General features: G+C 40.7%; 1 protein-coding gene across 1 annotated transcript; it reads right to left on the bottom strand.

Moving 5' to 3' along the window:
• Positions 1-732: 732 nt before the first annotated feature.
• Positions 733-11018, bottom strand: LOC146559089 (protein phosphatase 1D-like). Its single transcript, XM_085244788.1, has 6 exons — positions 10357-11018; positions 9240-9468; positions 6190-6314; positions 4190-4371; positions 3813-4037; positions 733-3725 (listed from the first exon to the last, which is right to left on the bottom strand). The coding sequence occupies exons 1-6, from the start codon at positions 10880-10882 to the stop codon at positions 3339-3341; spliced, it is 1674 nt and encodes a 557-aa protein (XP_085100914.1). The 5' UTR covers positions 10883-11018; the 3' UTR covers positions 733-3338.
• Between the last annotated feature and the right edge of the window lie 1544 nt (positions 11019-12562).

The raw sequence follows: 12562 nt of genomic DNA, 5'->3' as shown, positions 1-12562 counted from the left end.
AGCCCCAGAGCATGACACCACCACTACTATGCTTGACAGTTGGTACAGTTGCTGTACAGTTGTTAAAACCTAGCATATCTCTTATCGTGCAAATGTCCGCTTCCCACATGCACGATTGATTTTGGAACAAGACAACATCTCGTGATCAGCAATGTCCTAGTCCATAGCCATGTAAAACTCGCTTCACTGTGGATAGCAATGCTGGTTTTCCAGTAGTTTCCAGTTCTTGACATGTTTGAGCGTTCGTGGTTCCTGGGTTGCTTCTGCACATCCTAACCAGTTTCCTGTCATCTGAGCGTGACAGACTGGGTCTACTTGTCAACATTGACAAACTGGTGACACATCCAGTTTTACTGAGGTACAACTGAACTAATGATGTTGGGCTCTGAAATAAACACTTCTGTGTCTTCTCTTTTACCTTTACTTTGTTGGTCAAAGTGCTGTCAAACAAATCCTTTTTATGATGGGAAAAAGAAACTACCAGTTATAGTCAGTCATGATCACTAAGAAGTTAGCAGGCTTTGGCCTTGTCACGTTGAAAACATTTTACAACCCGCAGCACTATTTATCAAACGACAAACTGAGTCTATGTATATATTCTAGTCAACAGATGAGGACAGAGTTCTTAGCCTGACTATGAACATATTAAATCTTTGTTATTTCCCTTGTTGTCCGTTAAACAGAGCAAAGAATTTTTACCACAGCTTTTCCAAACATTTTAGTTTTATTTTGGATGCTTACATTATTTAACTTTGCACACAGAAACAAAATAATTTCACAAAAACAAAAAAAACCAAGGTCAAACTTATTAGCCCCCCTTATGCTAACGAGCGGTTGTGTATCTTTTTTTGCAGGACAACAGTCTGCAGTGTTTTGCTATTTTTTTCAACAAGTCTCACACAAGCCTCCTGAACAATCCCACCCATTCTTCTTTGGTCAGTGTGTCACACTCCTCCAGATTTCATGGTCACCCACAGACTTTGGACTGTCTCTAGCTTGCTTCTGGTGCAGTCAAAAACAAGGAAAACGACAATAACATACTGAAGAACATCCTGAACATGTTCTGGGGATACTCTCTACCACTTCATCTAACTCACTCCAGAACTTTAAGGAGCTTGAATAGAAAAGCGACTTGACTCCTTTGAGTTTCCTGAAGACGCCTTGAAGACTCGAGAAAGTCTTTTCTATTCAATCTCCTTAGATTACCATGACTGAGAACCTACACAGCCTTACTCCAGAATTCCTCTTTCTCTTCTGACGTTCAACCAGTGGGACATATGCAATGGCAAATGTTTTTTTGTTTGTTTGCATAATGATTTTTTTAATTACTAAATATTTTCAAAGCGTTGTAATTAAGTTACTTCAGAGAATTTCCATCCATTCGCTTCCGCTTATCCTTCTCAGGGTCGCGGGGGGCGCTGGAGCCTATCCCAGCTGTCATAGGGCGAAAGGCGGGGTACACCCTGGACAGGTCGCCAGTCTGTCGCAGGGCTAACACACAGGGACAGACAACCATTCACACTCACTCGCACATTCACACCTAGTGGCAATTTGGATTATCCAATTAACCGATCCCCACAAATTCTTCAGAGAATTTATTTTATTTAAATAGGTTCATTTCCAGATAAGTGTTTTTCACATTTACATTGTACACATGCACTTGGTGTTAGCACAGCTATCCGAATCAGGGAGGTGAGTACTTCGATTAATAAGCAAACAAAAAGAGGAACAGAATTCTCAAATATATATAAAAAAATCATAATTGAGGAATTCCAAGCCAAGCAACAGACTGCATTTACAGAGTATGTCAAACATGAATCATCACTGTATAATTTAAATAACCCACAATGCTACAAATTCCTGTTAGAAATTGCACTTAGCTCAGTGGAAACACATCACGTAACAAAGACTGAGAAGTTTTTCTTTCCTGTGTAATGGTCGTTACTCTCTCGCAGGAAAAATCTGAATCATACAGGGCTCTGTCATGTTTTCCTAACTATACTAAGCTCAGTGAGTGATCTATTCTAAAACGATTTTATTATTTGACATCCTCAATTTCAGACTAGCTGCATTGTTTGTTAAAAGCAACTCACTCCTAGAGACAATGAACGTCACCATAATAGTGCAAAACAGTTCTCTTAAAGTCCATCCATGCAGAGTGTATTTAATCACAGATGAGCCTTGTGCATACATTGGTAACTATACAACTTGCGCTGCAGCATGGTGGGACAACAGCTCGTAGGAAGGCGAGTATTAAAGAAACAGGTGGTGCAGGTGGTGATGTTGTGTTGCAAATGAGATAAAACGAAGTGGCAGGATGAACTGGGGGAGCATGACAGTTTCTTCTCTGCAGGGGAAGGTTCGTGCACAGTGAAAGGCTGGCAGCATGAAATAGCTCAGTAAATGTTACTTGTAAACATTGTTTGCAGTGCCTCACAATTGAAGAAGATTTCCTTTAGGGCCACCAGGGTGTTCACACAGAGAGAAGTTCACTATTATAGACACATGTACAGAAGCAAAGGGCTGCCAAAAAGCTTTTTCTGAGAACTTATACCAGGTGTAGGAAGCAGGCTCAGGGAAGTGAAGACACCAAACAACAAACATTAAAAACATAATCGAGGGGATGCACCTATCCCTTAAGATGCACTGTGCAATTAACAACTATTAGAAACCTCACAGGGTGGGGGTGCATTATGGCAAATGAGAAAACATGATACTTGCAAACATTACATGTATTTATATAGCAACACACACAATGTAGTAGCTTACTGGTCTGTGATGGTAGCAGCACCTTCAGTTTATATTCAAGGTAAGTCTCCAGTGATTAAATAAACTGATAATAATACATAAATATGTTTAACACAGAGTGCGCACACAATTTTGTTGACAGAGTGATGAGTTGGAGAAGAAAGAAAAGGTGAAGCACATCTAAAAGGAATATTACTCTAAGATCATCATACAATAAAAGAAAGTAGAAAAATATATATATTTGTTCTAAATGAACAATTCAACTTACTTTTCAATACTTGCTATAAAATGCATAAGATTTTACACCAGCAACATTATTTAATGCTTACAATTGTTACTAGAAACTGAGGTGACATAAGACACATTTCATCAGCATTTCAGGAAGGAATTTAAAAACAAAGACACAAAATTCATCCAAAACAAACTTTTTATAAATGTCGACTGTTTGAGTGGTGAGCAGTGAGTCTTCCCTCCGTAGGACAGTTGCTTAGAGTCGTAACAATATGCAGGAGGAAGCTGCAAACTTATGGAACAGAAGCACCACTGCAAATGACGGTGACAGTGGGAGGGAGCAGGTGTGTGTGTGTGTTTTAGCACACACATACTGTGGTACTTTTATGCTGCTGGAGAATGGAGGAGACATTATTGGTGTCTTTCTGTTTCTTCTCTGCGTTGTGTTGCACCAGTGGCGGTCTTTCGGCAGTCCTGCGCCGGGCTTTCTTTGCCAGCAGGCCCGATGGGCTTGATGACACGTCAATAGTTCTTTTTCTGGTGGGTGTCCTGCTGCCAGCTGTCCTGTCCGTTGCACTGGACAGGGCAGGCAGCTCGGGGCTGCCGTTTGAACACAGCGGAGTCAGAGAAAAGGGGTCAGATAGATCCATGTGATAAAAGCTGTTGCTTCCCGATAGCCCATCTCGTCGCTCCAACGCAGAGAAGAGCTCACATGTGGCCGCGGGAGAGTCCTCCTCTGGAAGTCGCTGTAGAAGAAGACAATGGAATAACAGTCAAGTCCAGCACTTATATGTGCATACCACACCTTAAACCAGGGATCTATTGTTCCTCACCTGAACAAGAGGAGTGTCTGCGCGAGATATGGAGGTGGGGGGACACTGAGACACCTTGGCTAGGTCTAGCAGCACTTCCTCATGGTGCAGGGTGTCCTGGCAGGTCCCAGGCTCTTGCAGGGCAATTACTATGGCGCTTGTATTGTCTGCACGCAACATCCGCTGGCGCCACCGCAGCAAAGCATGACTGACCAGCTGCCTGGCACTCGAGACCCCACATGGTGCCTGCAGCAGTAAATGCTGTTAGTACACCGACTAACACGGCTGATATGAGGTCGACATTACTTTTTACTTATGGGCTATAAGAGACATCAACCCACACATGCAGGAACAGGGCAACCATCTATACTGATAGCAGCTAAAGCATAACCACTCACCATTTCCTCGTCATTATTCTGACACATGGAGATGGCCTCTTGAGGAGGAACCATATTCCACAGACCATCGCTGCCCAGGATGATGTAGCGATGTTTTTTAGGGTCAAGAACCACCACACTAGTGTCAGGCTCTGGAGAAACTACAAACTCTCCACTGTAGAAGTCGTAACTCCATAGATCGCCTGTGGCAGAAAAGGAAAACTTTAATGAAGGAACTACGAGCCACACATGCTGTGTGACTCTGAGTCTAACCATCACTACCCTTTTTCTTGAACTTAGAAGTAGCCTATTTGAACAGAAGCTCTACAGAGCGCAGACTTTGTGCCCAATTGCTAGTGAAAATAAAATCATGGTTCATGAATGTATGGATAATAAGAGGTATGCGCTCGGAGTTTTCTTAGATCTAAAGAAGACGTTTGATACTGTTAATCATGAAATTCTATTAAAAAACTGGAAAAGTACGGGTTTAGGGGAGTGGTTTTGGAATGGTTAAAAAGCTATGTAGGGAATAGGCAACAATATGTACAAATAAATGAATATAAATCTAATTTGATGGATATAGCTTGTGGAGTACCTCAAGGTTCAGTACTGGGTCCAAAAATGTTTATTATGTACTTAAATGATATCTGCAGAGTATCGGAGATTTTAAAGTTTGTAATATTTGCAGATGACACAAATATACTGTGTTCAGGTGGGGAATTGCCACAGGTTTTGGAAATGATCACACAGGAATTAACGATATTAAAGAAGTGGTTTGATATAAATAAATTATCATTGAATCTCGATAAAACCAAATTTATGTTGTTTGGAAACCAAAAGAAAAACATCGAAGTAGAAATATGTGTTGACAATGTATATTTAGAAAGAGTAAATGAAATAAAATTTCTTGGGGTGATCATTGACCACAAGCTCTGTTGGAAGCCACACATTACTTATGTTCGGGGGAAATTGGCACGGGGCATTGCCGTCCTGGGAAAAGCAAAGCATATGTTGGATCAGAAAGCACTGCACATTTTATACTGTGCTTTACTACTGCCATATATGAGCTACTGTGTAGAGGTCTGGGGAAACACATACAAAAGTAACACACAAACAATAACTATAATACAGAAAAGGGCCATTAGATTAATAAATAATGTAGGGTACAGGGACCATACAAATGCACTCTTTGTCAAAATGCAAGCTATTAAATTCCAAGACTTGGTGAAGCTTAAAACAGCGCAAATAATGTATAAAGTCAGAAATAAATTGCTTCCCAAAGAAATCTGTAAATTGTTCATAGAAAGAGAAGGTGGGTATAACTTAAGAGGGAAGTGGAATTTAAAAATACAAAGTGCTAGAACAACTTTAAAAACGATGTCTATCTCAATTGCAGGAGTTAAATTATGGAACAGTCTAACAGAAGAAATAAAAGACAGTCAAAACATAAAACAGTTTAAAGTAAAATATAAAAACCTAATTTTAAATAAGTATAAGAATGAAGAAAACGGGGTTAACCCAGGATGGTAATGTTGCTGGTAATGGTGTTGCGGTTCTTTTTTGGTTGTTTTTTTGTTTTTTTGTTTTGTTTTGGTTTGTTGTTTTTCCATAACTTGTGTATCTGCAAATATACACATTCTGTATTTTTCATATGAAAGAAACTATACTGTGGTGGGGCTTGCTAATTTCTTGTTTTTGATTTATGTATGTTATGTTTTGTTTTACTTCATATGTTTATATGTTTCATATGTTGTTTGTTTAATTTAAGACAAAAAAAAAATTAAATGAATGAGAGGTAAAACTTGAGGGGGTAGGGACAAATAAGTAAATACTTCAGCCTACTCCTTTTCAAACAAATAATGGAATGATATTTTGTAATGATTGTGAAGGCACATGTTTGAAATGTTTGAAATAAAAATGAACTGAACTGAACTGAAAAATGGTTCTGGTACTCTGTTTTGTATTATTCTAGTCATCCTCACAGCTTCTTCACTGGGATTACAGTAAGTTAATGCTCCTACCTAAAGCTCGAGCTACTGCCAAGAATGGTATCTGGTCGATCACAGTACTACGACGGACTGGACCATTGTGGCTGAGTCTTGGCCTCTTCCACACCACTCGATTCACCCCAGACTTCTTGATCACGCTGTTCATACAGAGAGGAGAGAGAAGCTGCCATTTAGAAGAGTCAGACTACAGCAACAAGAATTACACACAGGTGCCAATCGATTCAATACACCCAACAAAAACAGTCATACACATCACAAACACACAGCCTTTTAAAGACAGACGTACATTTTTGACCTGCACTAATAGTCCAGTAGTGTGTGGCTTCAAGGCTGGGTTTGAGTATAGCAAGTCCAGTCAGGTATAGTTAAAGGATATTAATCTGGTCAGGCAAGCAATGAGACAACCTCCAAAACAGGAACATTTAGAGCAGCATATTTATCTAGCAATGTCAGAAATAATACAATTCTCTCTTGATCAAACAAAAAAAGGTTGTTACATTCTATCAGCACATTAAAGTTTTACTGAAGAATTATTAAAAATTGGCATAAACTGTAGCAACATTTCTTTTAAATTAACAAGCGATGGACTTGGGGGTGGATCCGTAAATTGTTTTGTCTGTTTGTTCAGAGTTTATCTTCAGTTTCTGTCCCTGTTACATTAAAGTTTAATAATCACATTTAAAAATCAAGATTTCAGATTCTAACTGAAAAATCTATTTAGGTAAATGACAATGAAAGACAGTATTAAAGATGATATTTAAAACAAACTTTTATTCAACCTATGATGAAGACAGACTGGAGCAAGACTGAAAGGATTTTTTTCTTCCGTCCTGTTTTTTTTAAGATGAATGTCGTGGTAATCAGTGACACGTGTTCATATTTCTTTGTGCACGGTAATAAAATCGGGACACTGCTTCTTATTTACCCGTTCCCATGGTAATTCGTTGTGTCGGGGCTCTGTTGATGATGGCTTTCTTTCCCTGTTCACGTATGCAATTAACTCAGAGTAAAGATACTCAGAGTGGAATGTTTTCAGAGCTAATCAACTCAGTTTTACTTTTTAACTTAGAGACTGTTGTTGTTCATGAAAACATGTTAGGGCCCTAATCAGAAAGCTTAAATATGAAGAAAAGCAGAAACAGTGACAAACACAGTAAATGGGAAATGGACTGGTACTTTTATAGTATTTTTTTATATACTAAATGAGCACTCAAAGTGCTTTTTACTAGCCTCACATGCATCCGTTCATATATAAGCACTTTTTTCTATGCTAAGAACCGTTTATAACATTTGTGCACACACTCACACTCTGATGGCTGCATCAGGAGCAAATCAGGGTTCAGTATCTTCCCCAAAGATACTTCAACATGCAGACTGGAGTAGCTGCAGGAAGACTGATTCTGAAACCTTCTGACTGGTAGATAACCTGCTCTGGCAACCACAGCTGGCCTCAAAAGCAGCTGTGGCTCAAAACAATGCTGTTTGATTAAAAGTTCAAATGAAAGCCGTCTATGTGCAGATGAACTTCTTTGTTTAGTTTACAACGATCTTTAAATTGGGCAGATTTCTGATAAACTCTGCTGCAGGTGGACAGCCCTTTTCAATCTGCAGCATGCAGGGTCGGGTCTAAAGGGGGGGCATGGGGTGTACTATAGAGATTGGCAGACCACGTGGCTTTTGCGCATTGCATGCTGGGAACTCGTGGCAAAACAATCCAAGTACCGCATCAAATGCAAGCATTTGCAGCACCGCAAAACGTTCATTCTCCGGTTCCAATACCTTCTTGGTTTTTCTTTGCCCCCCAAAAAAGGAATGTACAAAACGAAGGAGAACAATGCCGGACCGTACAAAGACAGACTTGATGAAAAGTCAAAGAAAAGATACGAGGAAAAAATCAAAGGAGTGAAAGGGTCAGACCCTTACGAGCACGCAGAGTGGACAAAAGACGTTAGCGTGCTGCCCAACTTTCACCACGCTCATATTTATAATTATACGCTTCTTGGAGTGAGCGCATACACTCATGAAGTTTAGTAACTTCAGGTCACTGCAACGAGCCCAGGTACAGTTTACCGACGGATGGGTACAGGACCTTGAAATGCACCGTGTAGAACAAAAGACCATCGTACGAACAAACGTAAGTTTACCAGTCTCACAAATCGTCGAGACTGGTAAGTGACAATAATATTGTATGCTGTAATCGTACTGGGCTATTAGTGATACAAAAAAACTGTTTTACCCTGTGGAAAAGTATATGTTTTTGTCAATGTACCATGGTAATAACAGAAGCGAAACGCAATATTGTGTCAGGACAATTCACTGTTTATGCACAATAAATAAAGGAGCATAGCGCGACAATTTCTGTTCAGCGCCAGACTTGCTTGTAACCTATATCACCAATTATGTTATGAAAAATGACGTATTAACTGCTACAAAACACTGACCTTTGTGGAAATGTTTGGAGCAGACTAACATGTGAGCTGGAGGGTTCTGGGACGTTGTATTTGCTCTTTGAATGGCTGCAATCCAGTCCATCCGTCACCTCTTTGTTACTTCGGAAACATGGCTTGAACAATTTCTCTTCAACGACGTAATCCGATAACAACCGATCTCTTTACCCGTCGGCTTCCCGTGGCTGTCATGCGACCGGCTATTGCAGTTAATAATACAACAGCTTCTTGACATTTTTGTGTTTCTTTTTATCGCTGTGTGACTGATTTCAATTGAAAGCCTGCGTGCGCTATAGTACCTCTTGCCACGAGTTCCCAGAATCCTTTGCGGTTTTACCCCTGAATGACGTCACATTTTCAATCTCTATACTGTATTTCTCTTAAAGCTCAATTAATAGTTATTTGCAGGTTTAGACTTTTAATAACATTTACAAATAACTTATGTTACACTATTATAGATAAAATAAAACAGCAATATATAGAGTAATGAAAATTTGTATTTACCCCATAGGACAGTAGGACAGATAGGACAGTAAACATTTACAAGGGATCTATAAAACTATGGGGTCAGTTGGGGGGTGGGGGTGACAAAATGTTGGGCTGGGCCCTGCTTACCTTCCTCCTAGACCTTCAATACGCTCCCTCTCTTTGGGAAGTTCTGGTTTATGGTCCTGCGTGACTTCCACAGCTCTGATGAATGGGACTGAAGGGTCCTCCTGGACACCTAGAACCACCGCAGAGTCCCCAACATGGGCCACATACATGCGGTTTCCTCTGAGCACCACTACACTGGCTGTGGTACCTGATGTACTAGGAAGGCCTGTAAGTGTCTTTGGCCATTCAGCTGAAAATACAGAAGGCAGAAAATGAACACAAGCTTATTGTTTATAAAACATTACTGCACAGTGTTGTGAGGTACACCGAACAGACAGGTAGAACATACTGGCTTCTTACATATCAATGTGCACTGATCTGTTTTTGTTTACCACGCTAAAAGAGATGTATGTGACCTCAAGGTCGGTTTTTATTCGTCCAGGAGGTAGTTTTATAAGCAAAGTCACACATGCGCTGCACAAGCACTTTGTGTGTGTACATATAATCTGTGACCAGCTGGAAACAGCTGACAAGTCCGAACATATCCAACCAGACACCTGAACACACTGCCGTGGTCCAAGGCATACACAGACTAAATAGAATCGATGAGGCGTTAAAAAGGGTAATAACTACGTCTCTGTAACGACACACTAGATTGAGGCCAGTGAGACCATAACACTTTGTGGGTTTCCATTATACATTAGATTGTGAACATACTTCTGAACTGTTCGGTGTCTGCTGTGACGGGCTTTGTTTGGCGAATACCGGGCGGCTACAGCTAACTTCGTTAGCTCCGCTAATTCCAACATTTACTTATAACTTGATCTTAATTGAACAAACAAACAAACAGAGCCTGGGCACAATGGCGAGGAATTTGCTGGGGTATCTGGCAATTACCTAGCTCTCTGGTCGAGATCTTTCTTTTTAAGGCTCTACTGAGCCCGTGGAACATTCTAGTAAATCCGGCTTTCATAGAGCTAGCAATGAGCTACGGTCGGTCAACACTCAGCTGGGTGTAGGCCAGATAATATAGTCTGATTTTGAGGTTTGGCGTTAAGTTCACGTTACTTAAACACAGAGAAGCACAAAGTAGTAACAGCTTTTACGTGTCACAACTTAATAGTTTTAGTGAACTTACGCAGTTTCTTCCACATAGCATGGTGGCATGCTACAAACCCTTTGCGTATGGCAGAGCAGACCTCCCGGTCACAGTCTGACCAGAATCCCCGCTGTTTCTTCATGAACTCCCAAAGATAGTCTCGCGCAAACTGCGCAGCCTCGCGACCCCCGTGACCATCAAAAACGGCGAAGAATGCTACGGAACGGCGGGAACAAGTCGGGGTGTTCGGCTGAACTTGCGGCGTGCTTAGATCTCCTGGTGACGGCGTTTCTACCGATATACCCTCGTCTTCTGTTTGTACGAGTTCACTGGATGCCTTTAAAACCTGCGGGGACTCCACGGTTTTATCGGCCCGGTCGGGATAAGTGTCCCCAGCCAGAGAATTGAACGTGTAGTCTCTCCGAATGTTCTCCTCTGGGTCACCCGTCGTCGGCTCATTTTCTCCCGGCTCAGGCTCTACTATGACCTCGGTCACATCTTCCATGTATTTCCTGCCTCCTTGATCGGTAAAAACACTCACTCGCATCAGTAATGCGTTTTCCATGGCTCCAAAGTTGAGGCCCGCTCCAATTTTATTTAATATTGTTAGTATATAGAATAGAAAGACAGTACAAATTATCGCAGAGCCGCGTCCTGCCTTTGTTTATGTGGAGTGTAGTAGGCATGCTCGAGCGTGTTGACGTCAGAATTTCCCTTCTTCTTGTACGTAGACGTGGCAAAGCAAGTGCAGCTGTCACCGGAGTGCTGTTGCCCTCTAGAGGTCTTGCTCCGAGCCAAACCGCGACTTAAGAGCAAAAATATTGACTTTAATGGGGTGGTCACGTCAATATAAGGTGGTCATCAAAAAGAAACCGCGTTTCCAATCTGCAAGCGTATGAAACCAAATGAAATCCTAATTCTGTCACTCTTGGTGGTACACATGCAATTTTCCAGTTGGTCACCGCAGGTCAGGTCTAGTCTGCAGGCAAGTCAGTGCTGGGGAACGCGAGGCTTTGTCAAAGCAGAGGTTTCCAAACAGACACACTTCTCTACAGTGACACCTACTCGACACTTTTGCTGTTGTCGCCGTGATCCTCAGCAACACAGACAGGTATTGCACATTTCTAAACAAAGTTAAATATTATACCAGACTGTCAGTAATTGTAATCAACTAGTATATTGATGCATGCTCAATCATCCAGATAAGAAAGTTCCAAAACGCTGATAATTTTCATCTGGAAGTAGCGTGGAAAAAACGTGTCGTCACTCATCCAACTGTCAGCTGACTGCAGGTTTCCCCAAATATTATAATCAGTAGTGATGTCTGAATAGTGGGCCGTGAGCTCAGTTTCATGATGATTAATGCAAATTGTTGTGAGTACCAGCACTTTGACTCTGTAGTGTTTGATTTCAAATCCAAATAGAATAAAATTTAAAGTCAAATGGCACGCAAATAAGCTTCACTCTGTCACATTTATAAGCACTAAATAAACCCTGTTTAGTCAATATCAGACCTGACAGTAATACTGGCCCTATAGCACGCTCTAAATGTGCAGCAACTATGTAAGTTACACAAATGGTAATTAACCTATATGTAAAAGCTACCCAAAATGACAAGGTCGCATATGTGGTGAGCTAATGCATTTCACAGTATCAGAACAGTAATGGAAAGCCATAAGAAAAAGGAAAAGAATCCAGCAAAACGTGACACAGAACATGAGAGATACATCTGGCCCATTAGATGATTCATTTGCTGTTACTAAAGCCTCATCAGAAATGATTTCAGGAGAAGAGTGGCCGTTTAGAAGCCATTCTTATAAAAGAGAAAGGTTTGTCTTGTCTTGACTTATAATCTTGGTAGAATTCTAAAAACTATGTTTTAAGATGTTTCAATAGATTGCTGCACCTCTTTAGCATTTTTCTAAAAACATATAAAGAAGTGAGAGGTGGCCCATGATTTTTGGACAGAGTAATATCCAAGAAAAAACAAAACTGGAGCTATATTTGTCTTCTTTCCAACCGACACCACTATAACAAAAAACAAGAAGCATTTTATTCTTTAGAGACATCCTACACCCTCTGAATGGCATTATTTTGGAGAAAGAGTCATACTGAAGCGGTGACAGTGAACCTGAACACTAGTGGTGTGCGGATCGATACTGAAATACCGATTCTTCCGATACCAGCAATTTATGTTCTAGAATCGATTCTCATATTATAATATCGATATTTTAGTACTCTGGGG

This window comes from Mchenga conophoros, linkage group LG14 (genome assembly GCF_057382185.1).
Source record: "Mchenga conophoros isolate Kocher_MC1m ecotype Shallow Benthic linkage group LG14, M_conophoros_male_GT1.1, whole genome shotgun sequence".
Taxonomy (NCBI): Eukaryota; Metazoa; Chordata; class Actinopteri; order Cichliformes; family Cichlidae; genus Mchenga; species Mchenga conophoros.
The sequence above is the reverse complement of the archived record's forward strand: the minus strand, read 5'-3'. Positions and strand labels throughout refer to the sequence as shown.